At 39.3% G+C, this 17,986-nt stretch overlaps 1 protein-coding gene across 1 annotated transcript in view; it reads left to right on the top strand.

The window, feature by feature from the left end:
- The window catches only part of HIPK1 (homeodomain interacting protein kinase 1), a 180,682-nt gene that overhangs the window by 136,849 nt on the left and 25,847 nt on the right, over nt 1-17,986 (top strand). Inside the window, exons 10-13 of the mRNA XM_073615706.1 lie at nt 6,615-6,749; nt 13,208-13,213; nt 14,398-14,530; nt 17,492-17,675. Coding sequence (XP_073471807.1) covers nt 6,615-6,749; nt 13,208-13,213; nt 14,398-14,530; nt 17,492-17,675 — 458 coding nt within the window. The remainder of the gene's footprint in view (nt 1-6,614; nt 6,750-13,207; nt 13,214-14,397; nt 14,531-17,491; nt 17,676-17,986) is intronic.

Raw genomic sequence — 17,986 nt, 5'->3', positions numbered from 1 at the left:
TGTATGCTAGTTCAACAGATAAAGCCACGCTAGGGCAGCTATTGGCTACTGGCTATGAACTTCCTTGTTTTAGTCCGGTCGTACGTCATCACCTACGAATTCGACGGACTTTGGTGGATTGTGTGTAGGCAAGTCCGTTCATTCAGAAAGTCCGTTGTAAAGTACGTCAAAGTCCGCCAGGCAAAGTCTGCCGTAAAGTCCGCTCGTGTGTACGCGGCATAATGGTTTGCATCACACACTGGCATGTCACAGGGTCTAAAATTTTCATAAAAGATCATAAAAATTTTGATAGATATATAGATATATATAATTTTGTGTTTGAGGCTTGCACATAAACAAAAATCAGATGTAAAGTGTTTTCAAACTCCAAACAAAAAATATTACTTGGGTATGTCATTGTTAAGCCTGCTTTTGCAGCAGCCATATTTTAATTTGGATCCACCAAACCTTTACCTTGTTCTTAAAGTGTGTTCTTGTGCGGCTGTAAAGAAAAATCTGATTTAGGTTGCAGATTCTGATCTCTGCCACTGATCTGGAACAAGAACAAAGCTACTAAGGTTAAAGTCAAAACTCCTCTCCTCTATACCAGTTCCTTAAAGCTGGCCATGCCCTAATAGATTACCATTCTTACGAATATTCATGCAACAATTCTCGGTACATTCGAAAACTGGACAAATGTGTTTCAAAAGTACTTCCAAAATGTTCTTGGCTTCTGACAGTCTCTTTTTGGAATTGTACTTTCCTAAACGTAAATGATACACTGTTAGAAATGTGTTCATTTGGGGAGAATTTTTTATCCTGCCCCTTAAAATATTCTAGTCACTCTTGCCAGAAATGAATGTCAGTTTGGCCCTACTAACAATTAAAAAAAATGAACAAACATGCTTAAAACAAACCTTTTTGAACAAAATTCTGTTAGTGTATAGCCAGTTTAAGTGATGAAGCCAGATTTTAGAGTGGGGGAAAAAAATTGCTATTGAGCTATTTTGCAAAGAAGAATGGGCAAAAATGTCACTCTAGATGTGCAGCTGGTAGAGACATCACCCAAAGACTTGCAGCTGTAATTGCAGGTGTTTCTTCAAAATATTATCTGATATTTGTAAAAAAAAAGTTGATAACCATTTATCATTTTCCTTCTACCTTGGCACCCCAGATGTTTTGGAACTAAATTTCTCATGAACTAAATTTCTCACGATTAACTACACTGCAGAGTGAGTGCATGAGCATCATGGAAAATGTAGTTCCAAAACATCTGGGGCACCAAGGTTCACAATTACTGGTCTATCACATAAAATCCCAATAAAATACATTTACGTTTTTGGTTCTACCGTGACAAATATTAAAAATTTCAAGAGTTATGAATACTCTTTCAAGGCACTTGTATGAGACCTTAAGCCGGCCATATGCGGAATGAAATTCAACCTGTCCAGCAGGGCCTGGCCAAATTTTAATCCATATATGGGCAGACTGGTTGTACATACAGTTGCAATAAAAAGTATGTGAACCTTTTTGGAATGATATGGATTTCTGCACAAATTGGTCATAAAATGTGATCTGATCTTCATCTAAGTCACAACAATAGACAATCAGTCTGCCTAAACTAATAAAACACACAGAATTAAATGTCACCATGTTTTTATTGAACACACCATGTAAACATTTACAGTGCAGGTAGAAATAATATGTGAAGTATGTGAACCCTTGGATTTAATAACTGTTGAACCTCCTCTGGCAGCAATAACTTCAACCAAATGTTTCCTGTAGTTGCAGATCAGATGTGCACAACGGTCAGGAGTAATTCTTCCTCTTTACAGAACTGTTTCAGTTCAGCAATATTCTTGGGATGTCTAGTGTTTATCGCTTTCTTGAGGTCATGCCACAGCATCTCAATCGGGTTGGGGTCAGGACCCTGACTGGGCCACTCCAGAAGGCGTATTTTCTTCTGTTTAAGCCATTCTGTTGTTGATTTACTTCTATGCTTTAGGTTGTTGTCTTGTTGCAACACCCATCTTCTGTTGAGCTTCAGCTGGTGGACAGATGGCCTTAAGTTCTCCTGCAAAATGTCTTGATAAACTTGGGAATTCATTTTTCCTTCGATGATAGCAATCCGTCCAGGCCCTGACGCAGCAAAGCAGCCCCAAACCATGATGCCCCCACCACCATACTTCACAGTTGGGATAAGGTTTTGATGATGGTGTGCTGTGCCTCTTATTCTCCACACAGTGTTGTGTGTTTCTTCTGAAACAACTTGGTTTCATCTGTCTACAGAATATTTTGCCAGTACTGCTGTGGAATATCCAGGTGCTCTTGTGCAAACTGGAAACGTGCAGCAATGTTTTTTTGGACAGCAGTGGCTTCCTCTGTGGTATCCTCCCATGAAATCCATTCTTTAGTGTATTACGTATCGTAGATTCGCTAACAGGATTGTTAGCATATGCCAGAGACTTTTTTGTAAGTCTTTAGCTATCACTCTAGGATTCTTCTTCACCTCATTGAGCAGTCTGCGCTGTGCTCTTGCAGTCATCTTTAGAGGACGCCCACTCCTAGGGAGAGTAGCAGCAGTCATGAACGTTCTCCATTTATAGACAGTTTTTCTTACTGTGGACTGATGAACAGCAAGGCTTTTGGAGATACTTTTATAACCCTTTCCAGTTTTAGGCAAGTTAACAATTCTTAATCGTAGGTCTTCTGAGAGCTCTTTTGTGCAAGGCATCATTCACATCAGGCAATGCTTGTGAAAAGCAAACCCAGAACTGGTGTGTGGTGTTTTTTTTGGCAGGGCAGCTGTAACCAACACCTCCAATCTCATTGATTGGACTCCAGTTGGCTGACACCTCACTCCAATTAGCTCTTGGAGATCTCATTAGTCTAGGGGTTCACATACTTTTTCCACCTGCACTGTGAATGTTTACATGGTGTGTTCAATAAAAACATGGTACCATTTAATTCTTTGTGTGCTGTTAGTTTAAGCAGACTGATTGTCTATTGTGACTTAAATGAAGATCAGATCACATTTTATGACCAATTCGTGCAGAAATCCATATCATTCCAAAAGGGTTCACATACTTTTTGTTGCAACTGTAAGTCGATCAACTGGTTGAATGAAAAAAAAAATTTAATCATATATGGCCGGCATTAGATTGTAAGCTCCTTGAGGGCAAGTACTGATGTGAAATATATGTAAAGCACTGAGTGAATTGTTGGCGCTATACAAGTACCTGTAATAGGAAAATTAGGAAAGATGGGCTGCAGGTAGACCATAAGCAATGCTGGTGACCAACTATTTACCCATGTGTCCCCGCCCCCTCTTTTTAAATATTGGGCACATAATCCAGAGTTCAATACCCCTTTAAGTTGACAGCCTCCATACCAAGAAATTTAAATGAATGCATTTTCTATCCTCACAGGCTCCTTTTTCTAGCTTACCAGTGTTTTTGTATATACAGTTATTTTTCTGTACTTCCACATTTGGGCAGCAGACAAATTTTACAAAGATTAACAATAACCAAAAGTATGATCTAAGCCTGCAGTGATCAAGCCCACATTTCTATTAGTGTTTTTTTATTTCATCTCCCTCTGTATGGCTGTGTGTGTGACCTTGATTTGTGTGTAAGCCTGCAGGAGAGATCGATTTCCTGCTGGTTTGTGTTAATGGAGTCATCTGTAATTGCATATATTTATAGAGTCCTTCTCTGTGCACTTATATAAATGTATGTTTGGGCTTGCTTAAGACCACAAACCTTGAATTCTGAATTTCACACTCTTATTTCTAAGTTTTTGTATTTTGCTTGTTTTTTTTCCTCTATCTGTTGTGGACTAACCAAATTAAATCACTGTAGCAAGACTGCAGTTAGGAAACCTGGATTCCCTGTGATGCGTTTTCTTGCCATACATGACAGTAGATTACATGTAGGTTGTTTAAATTAGAACTCTGCTACAGGTGTAATGTTGGGTTTGTGGATGTTTGTTTTTGGATTGAATGCTTACCTATGCTGTTTCAGTCCTATGGGTCCATGTAATTTACTTGATACCAGCAGCAGTGTCCTATAAAGCCGCACATGGACAAATACAGAACACGTGAAAGCTGCAAAATACTTGATAGTCTTATTGTATTAAAGTGGAAGTGTAGTCAAATACTAACTAAGCCTAAACCTGCTGCCACCCCAATTCACAGCTTATTCTAACTTCCCTGTAAAGGAAAGAAGTCCATACCGATGCTGAGGGCACTTTGGTCCAGTCGCATGACCTCTCTAGGGGCCAGCTTCAGTGAAGAGGGGCTGCCTGCTAACGGCTGCAGAGCCTGGGCAATGTTGTCACCCATAGGCTTATTATAGGGCTTTCATTATCAGCTGTCCCTTCTCTACACTGAAGCCGGCACAGAGACCCAATCATGGGACCAGAGCAGTCTCAGAATAGGTAAGCATACGGATATTTATTTTCACAGGGTAGACTAGTGGTGGCAGTAGGTTTAGGCTTAGTATTTGACTGGAATCCCACTTTAACAATTTTTATGTGAGCACATATTCTTTAAATGGTCAGCAGGACTGTATAGCAAATGCATGCAAGTGCTTGAATTTATTTGAGTAACCTAACCAAAACCTAGTGTAAATACAAACTTTGATCAAGCTTGGATCTGCCCCATACTACTAACTCCTTGTTGGACATTATAGTGGAACTAAAGGCACAAATACTTACCTTTTTTCCAACCATCTGACACCCATGAGTTCCCTCGCTGGTGTCGGGATATTCTTTCTACCTTCTTCCGGGTGCTGATCTTCGGCCATCTTGTTTGGCTAGCGTGGGATGACAATACTCCTGCGCATGTGCAGGAGTGCAGTCGTCCTGGCACACAACCAGTGTGCTGGAATGTAAACTGACATTCTGCAGGGGATTGCAAACAGGCAGGTAATGTGTATTATATTGCAGAAGGGATGTTGCGTGTCTCTTCTGCAAGAACATGCCTGCCTGTTTGCAGTTTTTAACTTTTTGCCTTCCACTTTATCTACGATATGGCAGCCTCAGTGACCAATAGTAAGGTGTGGGATGCAGTGTCTGAGATGAATCTACCAATTGGTCAACCCCTTGCTATTTTTGGCTTTGAAAGATGACCAAAGCCAAGTTGTATTGCCTGTAAGCACATGCTTTACAGGCCTGCTGCCAACGTGTTAACCTGCCAAGTCACTGTTTAAAGAATAGACCCATATGGCACTTTTTCAAATGGATATATACTTATTTCTAGTTCACTTTCTAGAGTGTCTCTAGGATAAGGTTGCATTCAGAAATTGTGAATTTAAAAAAAAGTTTTACTAATGGATTTTGGTAATCTGCATTTGCAGATTTTGCTGTCCTTACTTGATCTTGATTTGCACACTCTGATTGAAATGACTGGTGTTTAATGTTCCCTGAGACTGCAGTTCAATTTACCAGTGTAAAGTTGGGTCACCTGGCTAGAGAAGTAAGCAGCTGCCCTTCCAGTTTAGCGTTAGATGGTTTCTTTAGGAAAAAAAGTACTGCCCCTTTAACTCTTCCCCCTCCACACACGGGTTTTAGCACATCAACATGGCAGCTCAGCCTTACCTTGCTGCAGTTCTTTTTTTTTTTTTTTTTTTTGACTTTTTGTTTTTTAAAGCTTATACAGTAAAACCTTGGATTGAGAGTAACTTGGTTTGAGAGCGTTTTTGCAAGACCAGCAAAATTTTTAAATTTGGTCTTGATACACAAGTAGCGTCATGTCACAACTGAGTATAACAGAGAAGAGAGGTGCCTCCAAGTATAACAATATGGTTACATTTATTGAAGTTACAACATTTAGCTTCCACGCTGCGCTCCATGAGCGGTTCAATTTCTCTACTGCAGGGTAGTCTTCCCGGTCACGATTGCAGACTGACAGTGGTGAGAGCTGGCGGGGCGGGGGATGGTCTATGTAGATAGCTTCACCCCAGATGTCTGCATACTTGGATGTGCCTCTTTTAATGTAAGTTGCTAAATGTTGTACCTTCGTTAAACGTAACCATATTGCTACACTTAGACGCCTCTCTTTTAAACTCTATAGCTCCTGCTGATTTTTGCTTCTAATCCCCTCGTGGGGGCTGCCATTTGTGGATGGACATTTTATGGTTACACAACCTGGTCACATTGCTTTTAATATGGACTTTAAACTGAGGGACTTATGAATAAATGGTTGTGAAACAAATCATTTAAGTTTCCATTATTTCTTATGGGGAAATTCACTTTGATATACAAGTGCTTTGGATTACAAGCATTTTTCTGGAACAAATTATTCTCCCAATCCAAGGTTTTACTGTACTTTGTGCAATTGAGAGTCCCCCGCAATAAGACTAGCAGTCAAGGTTACCATTCCACACAGCTTCATGAATAAAAATGAAGTAAATGTTGTTGTTGCCTATAGCAACTGATCAGATGAGTCTTAATTTTCTAAATTAACACTTGACTGTTTAATGATAACTTGCTATGGACAGCAGTAACACTTGTTTCAAACTATTATACAAGGTAGAAAGCAAAGTGTTCCACGTACCATTTCCTATGGTAATGTTAAAGTATACAGTATATCCTGGTAATACACTGTTTCACTCACCTCCTAATCTACGTTTCAGGGAAGCTGTACACCACTAATGGTAACAACTCTTCATCCACACGTAGCCACGATCACGCCGCAGTATGCGGTACCATTTACCCTGAACTGCGCAGCCGGGCGGCCGGCCTTAGTTGAACAGACTGCTGCTGTACTGGTAATTTTGTTTCACTTGATTGTGTACACTAACGGTCTTTTTTTTTTTTTTTTTTTTTTTTTTTTTTTTTAAATATATTTGTGTATGTTTCCCTTCCTCCTTATGGAACGTTTCAGAAGAGCATGGAAGCATGAGCTCCATCTTGTGGCTGTGTTCTTGCAATATTCTAAGCGGCTCCTTAATGTTCTTATTTTGTTTTTATTTCCCTTTCCAAATGATTGCTGCAGTGCTGTCCGCCTATGTTTCAGCCTGGCTTTCTTTAAGGCAGCAGTTCCAATGAGGGGGCTAAATTGCATTCTTGCTTCCTATATCGTACAGCTTTTTTTTCCCTTTATTCTTTCCAGCTTGTCTTCAAAAGATTTACCTGATGAAACAGCCCTTATTGACAGTACCGTATTTTCAGTCATTCAATGCCTATATCGGAAACTAAAACCTGTAGATATACATTTTCTCAAGTTTTAAAACACAAACTTGAAAAGAAAATTATTTAGAAAATTAGACTGACACAAAATGGCTTCCAAATTCTAGTACATATGGACATTTGCGATGCTATCCATTTTTTACTTAAAATGTACCTTTCTATAATTTGGATTCCCTTATTAAGGAGAGTAGCAGGAATAATGCTGAGTTTTGGATTAGTTGGCTGGTTTTAATTGTATTGTGTAATTTTTTTTTTTGTTTTGATCACAAATACTAAGACAAGGTTTTTTCCCGAATATCCAAGCACAATTAATTTGAGGAGATTATCAATCTTAACTGAGATTTCTTACCAAGTGCCACCTTGGAAGTCCAAGTTTCCGATAGTTATAACCCTCCATAAAAGATATTGTGTTGTGTAGTCCACACTTCGCTTTGTCTTAACTTATTACTGATTATGGCAAATGTCTAAGTAGCTTTATTCTGGGTGACTTGGGAGTTCATTTCTTTGCATGCAGAAGTGAAATCCTTGTATATGCTTGGTTTGAGATTAACCCAATGGCTTAAGAGCAGTCTCCTGCTGAGATGTACTGCATTCAAGGCCTTTCCTCTATATGGATTTCTAATCACTTCAGCAGCCCTTTAACCAACAAACCCGAAGACTTTCTGCAGCCATTAACACAATTGGTGAAATTGCTGGTTCTGTACCCTCAATGATATTGCTTTTCTACAGATGTTAAATTCTTTTTTGAACTTAAAGGTGAGCTCAACTTAAATTCTTGGAGAGTAAAATTTTTGGATTGATCTTGGACGCAGTCTAGTTTATATATTAAACCCCCCCACCAAAAAAAACATTGTACCTTATGAAAAAGGACAACCTGATTATATTTTAAAGGGCTTTTTCCTAGAGATTGTGGAGGCCAGGGAGTGTGAGGTTCAACTTCACCTGATGTCTGTTTATTGGCAGCGACTTTTCTTTTTTTAACAAAGTGGAATTATTTTGTTTCTATTGGTGCCAAAAAATCCCATTCAAAAAATGTCCAAATCCATTGCAATATCGGGTATGTGGTGCCATCTTTTCCAAAAATAACTGAGCTTTTTGGATTTTTCTTTCCCCATACTGCTAAAGCTCTGTGTACTTAAAATTCAGCACACTAAAGCAATGTTAAAGCAGTTGTAAACCGAAGGGGGGGGGGACAGGACACCTGCACGGCAAAGTCATAATGTGCTAGCATGCGTCGCCCTCACAGCAGCACCCGGTCACCGCTGAGAGAGCTGACATCTTCTCCCTTCCTTTTCTTCCGGGATCGCTGGGTCCGGTGTGGTGAGTGGCTGGAGCCACGGTGACATCACTCCCGCGCATGTGCGTGGAAGCCCTCGGTTCTTGTCAAGAAGCTCTGGCACGGTATGCCAGACCTTCAGAGTGCATGTGCTGCTGTCAGCAGCTGCAACCAGGGTGAATATCTCCTAAGCCATGCACGTTTAGGAGATATTAATTTTACCAACAGGTAAGACTACTTATAGGCTTACCTGTAGGTAAAAATAAAGCGGGGTTTACAACCGTTTTTATGGTGTTTAAGGTGGTAAGTTTTATTTATTTTTTTTGTTTTTGTTTTTTTTTTTTGTTTTTTTGCCCAGGGATAAGTGTGTATATTCCTTGAGCTTAATTTTTGTCAACTATATGCCTTGTGAGACAACTGAATAAAATGTCTGTGTGTCTTTAGTTAATGTGATTTGAAATATAAGCAGGTTATCAATTATGCAAGAATATTTTTTATTGACCTGCTTGCAATGCACAAAGACCTGGTTAGTTGCATAGTTTCTATGGCTTTGGGTAAGATTTGTAATTGTTGAGGCTAGGCAGAGTGCAATATGTTACATATGAGGTGCAAAGTACATTTGTTGTAGCAATAAGAAAATAATATAATTAAAATTGCAACTTAATGTGCATTCCAAAGATTTTCTATCCAAATAGTAATCTAATTTTAGCTCACCTTTTAGTTCATCAGCCAGCTTGCCAAATGGATTTGACTGCCTTTTACTGCTTTGCCTAAGTTTGCATTACTCCATTGCAAAGCTTTGCATATTTTTGTCCTTCCTTTGTCAACAGTTCATCGCTAGGAGCACCAGATCTCTGCATCACATTTTGGGATGTTCTTGCTTTATATTAAACAATATGCTTTGTCTTGGGCAGGTGTTGGCTTTTTTGGAAAGACGCATGGTGTGATTTAACATTTATTTAACTTATTTTCCTTCCACTGTTTTTATTGTACAACTGTTTCGAGGTCTCAGGAGTGGTGTTTACAAGACAAGGGTCTCACTTGCAGAAATACTGTTAGTCTGTATCAAAACCTTATATCAGTGTTGTGCTGCAGAACATCTGGTAAGCTGCTAGTTCTCTAGCGGCCCCCCTCCACCAAAAAAAAAAGTTTGTGGATCCTTAGAATTAATTTTAAAAAAGTAGGGGCGTTTAGAGGCAGGAAAACACCACTAGGAGCAGCAGAAAAAATGTCCAGTGTGCATGGAGCCCAAGGAGAAAGTGACTTTGATTTACTAAAGGCGTACAGGTTTGCAAAGTAAACTTTACCTTTTCTTAAGGTGGTGACCCTTATGCTGACTTCAATCATCCAACCATGTTCAAGCAAAATCCTTTTTTTTTTTTTTTTTTTTTTTATTGGGTACTTTTTTGCAAAGTGAATTTTTAACTTTTTAATTTCTTTCTCTAAGGTAGATTAAAATTCACATGCTCTACTCTTTTGCCTTTGATTTAAAAAGTATGTGAAACGCTAGGGTAATGACATCTTAGAATTGGGGTAATTAGACTAGGTAGATAAGAAATGCTATCGCTGCCTTTTTATTATGTTCAGCAGTCCACAGTAAACAATATCTACTATTTATAGGAATTTTAAGCAGCCCATACATGATTCATTTTTCGTTCAGCGGGTCAAAGAAAAAGACTAAACCCCCCTCATGCACTTGATGTGGATGGGGGAATCACTCCGACTGGGGTATTGTATGCTGGCAGCAGCGAGACTTCCTTGCTGACGGAATACACTGATCAGCACTGCTGGATATAGCCGGTGGCCTTGATTGTATGGACATTTTCCAACAGGCTTGTTGTACAGAAGTCAGCCATTAGATCAAATTCTATACAACCAGTCTGCCCTACATAAATCGAAATTTGTCTGGTCAATGCAGAACCAGACAAATTTTGTTCCATGTTTGGCCAGCTTTACTTCAAAGATCACAGCAAGGATGCTTCATAAATTTTTGGTATGGGTTGTCAAATTCTCTGTTCATGTGTTTATTAAAATGCTGAACAAGTATGTTAGTAATAGGGAATACACCATGGAGGAAAATCCTTTAAAAAAAAAAAAAAAAAAACATAAAAGAAAACATTGTCAGTCTTCAACTATCGCCTGAATGTTTCAGTGCTTTTGGGATAGTGTTCTGTGCAGGGATAAAACAAATGTTGAACTGTTTGGGAGAAACTCGCAATACATTTTAAAGGGAACAAACCATTTAGCAACAGATCTGAAGCATAGTGGAGGAAGCATGATTGGGGGCAGTCGTTTTGCCTCAGCCATAAAGTGCATAATGTCATGGATAATATAATACAGTGAAACCTTGGTTTGAGAGCGTTTTCTAGTGCAGGAAAAACAAGTCCCTGCACCTATTTCTATGCGAGTTCAGCCAAATTGGCACCTGCGGTGCGGGTGTGAATTACATACAATGTCAGATCGCGCTAGTGTGAACCCAGGCTTAATAAAGGTACAACATTTAGCAACATATTGCTACACTTCAAGGCACCCCTCTCCTCTTTAATACTCTGTAGCTCCTGCTGGCTTTTGCTTCTAATCCCCTTGTGGAGGCTTCCATTTGTGAATGGCCATTTTATGGTTATACAACCTGGTCACATTGCTATAATCTTTTTATATGGACTATAAAGGGAAGGACCTATGAATAAATGGTTGTGGAACGAATCCTTTTGAGTTTCCATTATTTCCTATGGGGAAATTTGCTTTGATATACAAGTGCTTTGGATTACAAGCATGTTTCTGGAACAAATTTTGCTTGCAAGCCAAGGTTTTACTGTACATTAAAAATGTTGTCAAAATTAAAGATATAAAGCTTAAAGTGGAAGTTCAGTCAAAAGCTAAGGCTAAACCTACTTGCATCCCTATTCTAAGCCTATTGTAGCTAACCCTGTAAAGAAAAGGTCTGTATACTACCACACCGGTCCGATCACATGCTCTCACCAGAGGTGGCTTCTGTGTAGAGAAGAGATTGCTGATGACGGCTGCAAATAGTATATAAATAGTGCAGCGCTAAATAAATTAAGGTGAAAACAAACAAGGCTGAAAAAAGAAAACTAATGCAAGCATATGTGAAGGTTAAATCATTTAAATGAAGTGAAACGTATTCAGAATAAACAGCACTAATATGTATATAAATAACAGTGATATAAGATGCACAAACAAAATAAAATTTAAATATGATAATCCCAAGTGAGAAATACTTATATGTAGTAAAATTTGTGAATATAAAGTCCCAATAGCATTGCAGGAGAAACTTCAATAGGCGAGTGCTACATTGAGCACTGTGATTAAAGAAAAGTCCCTTAATCCAATGGAGACCGGAACACCCAAAGTGAAATAGGTTGGCTCCTTACCAGCTATATAGACCAAAAAGTTGGTCTCCCCAAGCCACGGGAAATGGGTCTCCCAAAACCATAGGAACAACTCAAGGTTGTGATAACAGGAACTCCTGAGAGGATAAGGGGGACCAAGGCTGCTCCACTAAGGATGGCGATGTCACTCAAAATATAAAACAGAGGGCTTCCATGGTACAGTATGAACAGATTATTTAATGAACTTGGTAAAGTAATGCACTTACAGAAAGACGACTGGGTAAAGGCACACATAGATGATCATATCAGTAGATCAAAGCGGCTGCTTCCCTTGAGGCTTCCTTCGTACGCTACCGCTGTCAGAACATCTCCTCCGTAGAGGAAAGCATGATGTCTGAACTGCAGACTCCTTCCTGCCCGGAAGTTGTCACTCAGTTACTATGGGCCATCCATTGGCTACCCCTCCTCTGCATTGAAGCCGCCGCTGGTGATAGAACTGGACCAGAGCGGCTTCAGTTAAGTATACAGATCGTTTCTTTACAAGGTTACATGGAATGCATAAAGGTAAAAAAAAACCTTGAGCTTTAGAACCACTTTAAACCTTTTCCATTTTTACTTTTTATAAATTTTAGTAGGTACCATAGTGTGTCGTGTACATGGGCATTTTGTCATGTCTGTCAAATCCTGGCATTTTTTGGGCACCTGCGAAGCACAGGTGCAGCATCCAGGCCTGCTTAAATCTGATGGGCTAAAATAGGTGGTGGCTGAACACCATACCAAGTGGTACTCACGTTTAAGGCCATATGTGTTTAGTGACACATGCAGTGAAAGCATCCTGTCAGATTTTAATAGACTGCAGGCTGTGGACCAACGCCTGTGCCTTCCAGGCACCTGCTAACCCCGGGATTTGTGCTTGTGCGCATTTAGGCATCATGCACACTGGATGTTTTTACAGCTGCTGTTTTTGGCTTCAGATGTTTTTTTTCTGCAGTCAAACTCCCCAGCATGTTATCTTATGTGTCCATGAACACAGGCTGTGATCAGCAGTTTTTAGCAGGGGCGTGTTCTAGCTGGGGAAAAAAAACAGAACTAGTGGGTTTTGAGGAGTTTTTCAGCTGTAAAACTCTGAAAAAAGCTGAAAACCGTGTAAACTCTGAAAAATGCAGCTATTCTGCGTTTATCAGCGTTTTTGAGCCCTAAGCTTTTATGGGAATATAGTTTTGCTAAAAAAAGCTAAAGAACGCTGCTACAAAAAAACGCTGAAAAACTCACTACAGCTAACTTTACTGGCTTTTTTTTATAACGTCCAGTGTGCATGAGGCTTAAGAGTAAAATTGTCTTGTAAAATCTCAAACAATTGTGCTGGTTTGCTTCTCAAAACTGTAGACAAGGAAGAAAGATTACTGCAGAGGCTTATGTGTTGTAGTTGCATGGTACTGGGAGGATATATTTGCTGCAGTGATCATATTTAAAGGATCGAACTCCATTTTGGCGTGATGTGGCTCAGAAGTGGAAGCATTTCAGCCATTTTAGTGTGGTGACATCTCTGTAGCACATAAACACTTTCTCATATCAGAGCCAAGAATTTATGACTGAATTATCAGCCTTGGCTGCAGAGTAGTAATGTGAAAGGTGAGGCGTGTTGATTAGGAGTACAGATTATTACAGATAATGAAAAGTTTGCCTTGACTTCCAGGTTACAGGCAAAATGCAGCACAACTATTTTTTAATTCAAGATCAATTGCTCATATTTTAGACCTTTTTCAGCTGAGAAGTGTATTAATATCTTATTGTAATATAAAATACACATTGTTCTAGTATATATGCAACATAGATAATTGGGTATTGGAACATTTTAGTGTAATAATTGCTTGGTGTTTAGAGCCATTTTTGGAAAGTAAGTAAATGTTACTAGTTTAAGCCCCCTTTCACACCTATGCGAATTGGATGCGGCTTACACCGCATCCAATTCGCAGGACATTTTAAAATACATTCATTTTAATGTATCTGGTTCACATATGTGCGTTGCATTCGCACTGCGCATTGCACAAAAGACGTGTGTGTTTTTTTGGGCATTGCGGTGCGAACTACAAGCCTATTATCTCCTATGGGAACGCATCTGATTCGCGGATGCATTGCGTTCTGAACAAGGATTTTTTCCTTCTCACTACACCCCCCCCCTCCCTGCTCACTGATCTGCAGCTACAACACAGTGAAACCTTTGAACAACTGATTTTTATCTTCCCAGTGAAACCTGAGCTTCAGTTCGCACCACAAATGTGTGAACCCAGACTCAGACTTTAATGTATGTGTTCATACAGGCAATGAGCGAAGTGGGTCTTTTTCAAGCAATGCAAATTTACAAAATTATTAATCGTACATATGTTTGGTAGTATAGGGTAGTTGTGCAGCTTCTGCAACACAGCACCACAAAATTTATTTCTCACTGATTATCACTGACCTATATTTTAGCGTTGCCCTTTATTTCTGCAAGTCGAAGATCCCTGTTTAAACAGGCTAAAGTGGCATGTTTTGTATTGGTGTGTGACTAAGAGCCTATTGGTTTTTTCCCTATTTTTTGTGTTTTCCAGCAGGCTTGAGCCTGGTGGAACACAGCAGATACTTCTACCATCTACATGGCAGCAGCTTCCTGGGGTCGCCCTTCATAACTCTGTTCAGCCAACAGCTGTGATCCCTGAAACTATTGGAAGTAACCAGCAGCTTGCAGATTGGAAGGTAATGTATATAATTGTATATATTTATTTTTATAATGTATGATTAAGCTTGGACAAGTTGACAAACATTTTGTCCTAGCAGCAGTACCATTTTGTGTGTGCATTTTGGATTTCCATGGACTAATCAAGCAACTATTACACCGCATAGGGCACCAGCAATTTCATAATATAGATTTACAGGTGTAAAATAAGTTTTTCAGACCAGAGGAAACTTCTCCCTTCGTAAACCCTTAAAGTCAGCACTGTAGGTAAATGCTGTCATTGTGAAATTTACAGATTTCTTTGGCCTAGAATTAAAAAAAAAAAAAAAAAAAAAAACTCGCTTAGCCAATGATATGCAGCTACTATGTTTAACCACTCAGCTCTGGAAGGTTTTCCCCCCTTTCTGACCAGGCCATTTTTGCGAAATGGCACTGCGTTGCTTTAACTGACAATTGTGCTGTCGTGCGACACTATACCCAAATAAAATTAATGTCCTTTTTTTCCCCAAAAATAGCTTTCTTTTGGTGGTATTTGATCACCTCTGCATTTTATTTTTTGTGCTATAAACAAAGACCGACAGTTTTGAAGAAAAAACTATTTTTTACTCTCTGATGTTTTATAGCAGTTTAGACAAATATGTATTCTGCTACATGTTTTTGGTAAAAAAAAAAATCCCAATAAGCGTATATTGATTGGTTTGCGCAAGTTTATAGTGCCTACAAACTATGGGATAGATTTTATGGACTTTTTTTTTTGTTTTTTTTTTAACTAGTAATGGCAGCGATCGGCGATTTTTAGCGGGACTGCGACATTGCGGTGGACAAATCTGGCATCTGACACTTTTTTGGGGACCAGTGACACTAACCACTTAAGGAACGACCCTCTTTCTAAGATTTGGTGTTTACCAGTTAAAAAGTTTTTTTTTTTTTTGTTTTTTTTGGTTTTTTTTGTTTTTTTTGTTTTTTTTGTTTTTTTTGTTTTTTTGTTTTTTTGTTTTTTTTTGTTTTTTTTTGTTTTTTTTGTTTTTTTGTTGTTTTTGTTTTTTTTTTTGTTTTTTTGTTTTTTTTTGTTTTTTTTTTTTTGTTTTTTTTTTTTTTACTAGAAAATTACTTAGAACCCCCAAACATTATATATATATTTTTTCTAACACCCTAGAGAATTAAAGTGGCGGTTGTTTGCAATACTTTCTGTCACACCCTTTTTTTTTTTTTTTTGGAGAAAAAAAAACTTTTTTTGCATTAAAATCGCAATAAAGTTAGCCCAATTTGTTTTTATATTGTGAAAGATATGTTACGCCGAGCAAATTGATACCCCAATATTTCATGCTTCAAAATTGCGCCCGTTTGTGAAATGGGTGACAAACTTTTACCCTTAAAAACCTCCATAGGCGACGTTTTAAAAGAAAATTCTACAGGTTGCATGTTTTGAGTTAGAGGAGGTCTAGGGCTAGAATTATTGCTCTCGCTCTAATGATCGTGGGGATAGCTCACATGTGTAGTTCGAACACTGTTTTCATATGCGGGCGCTACTCATGCGTTTGCTTCTGCACGCAAGCTCGACAGGGCGCATTAAAGTTTGCTTGTTTTTTGTTTATTTTTTTTCTTATGTTACTTTATTTTTTCACTGTTTTAAAAAAGTCACTTTTATTCCTATTACAAGGAATCTAAACATCCCTTGTGATAGAAAAAAAAAAGCATGACAGGACCTCTTAAATGAGATCTGGGATCAAAAATACCTTAGATCTCATGTTTACACTAAAATGTGATAAAAAAAAAAAAAAAATTTTTCGTTTTGGAAAAAAGTCCCCTTTTAAGAGCTATGGGCGGAAGTGATGCTTTGATGTCGCTTCCGCCCTGCAATGGTATGGAAACGGGTGGGGGCCATCTTCCCCTCACTCATCTCCATACCTAACAGGAAGAAGGCTCCGATCGCCTCCGCCACTGCCGGCGGCTCTGGTAAGCAGGGGGAGAGCACCCGAGAGGCGGCGGGAGTGACCTTGCGGCGAATCCGCCACTGAGACCACTTTTATCTGAAACGGGACCGCTCACTGAAGAAGAGGATACCGGGGTTATGGTAGCTAGCTGCTGCCATAACGATATCCCTCTTCAAAGTGCCTACGTATATATCCTCGCGAGCCGGTCTAGAAGTGGCTAATACAGTGATTATTGCTAAAAAAATATGCACTGTCATTGGGTACTGATGACACTGACAGGGAAGGGGTTAACATCAGGGGTGATCAAAGGGTTAAATTTGTTCCCTGGAAGTTTCTTACTGTGTGGGGGAATGGTTTAATTGTAGGAAGACAGTCGTGTTCCTGCTTAGCAGAAACACAAGATCTCTCTTCCTTACTAGCAGAACAGCGGTCTGCCTTGTTTACATAGGCAGATCGCCGTTCTGCCTCTCGAAAGATCGCCTGGTCTCCGGAAGACATCGGGTCCGCCAGACCTGCTGATTGGCTTGCCGCTTTGTCCAATCACAGCGGGAACAGGTCTCCCGGCAGACATCGCGTCCACCGGACCTGCTGATTGTCTCCCGCTGTGTCCAATCACAGTGGGAACGGGGCTCTAGCGGCGCATTGCACGCACCCCAGAGACGAAGAATAAAATAACGTACGGTATGTGATTTTGCGTTTAAGGACTGCCCTGCCACAGTATATGTATGTGGGGTGGTCCTTAAGCGGTTTAATTGAAATTTATCTGTAAAATATTGCCATTACCACCTGAGACCAGGGTATTTTGGCTGATTGGTATTTCAAGTTTTAAGGTAAGTTTTTTCAAGGCAGGGAATTTGGTAATAAAATGTGTATATTCGCCTTTTTAGCTGGATGTTTCAAAGAAATGTAGGTTTTTAGAAGTTGCTAGTACTGTCCTTTCTCTGTATATAATAAAACCGATCTTGGGTAACGGTTGCAATACCCAAATAGTCAGTATGCATCAGGAATGACTGTGGTACTTAGAATATGCTTATCTTTCCTAATAGAAATGCACATTCCCATGGAAACCAGTATAGCGCACTGATGCAGCAGCCATCATTACTTGCTAACCATGTGACCTTGGCTGCGGCCCAGCCTTTAAACGTGGGGGTTGCTCATGTTGTTCGGCAGCAACAAAATGGAAACGTGTCGGTAAAGAAAAACAAGCCACATCAATCACACAATGCCAAGTAAGGGCCGCTTTAACAAAAAATCCATTGTCATTGTGCTTCATCTACATTCTTTACGGATCCTTCATAATCCATTAGATATTCATCAGAAAAGAAAAAAGCCAGTTGTCAGATATTGCATTCACTATGAGTAGTGTACAGACATCACACACTTTCCAAACTGACCCTCAGTCATGCTAATGTCAAGTTCAATATTTAGAAAAGTTAATTCCGCAATGGAAAGTAACACCTTTTTAAAAAATTTTCTTGCAACATTTTTCATCAGTGTGGAAGTTATGGGATGTTACATTTTTTAATGTAAGTGTGTCAGA

This window comes from Aquarana catesbeiana, linkage group LG02 (assembly GCF_042186555.1).
Source record: "Aquarana catesbeiana isolate 2022-GZ linkage group LG02, ASM4218655v1, whole genome shotgun sequence".
NCBI classification, from domain to species: domain Eukaryota; kingdom Metazoa; phylum Chordata; class Amphibia; order Anura; family Ranidae; genus Aquarana; species Aquarana catesbeiana.
Note: the sequence above shows the minus strand (reverse complement) of the source record. Positions and strands in the feature narration are given on the sequence as shown.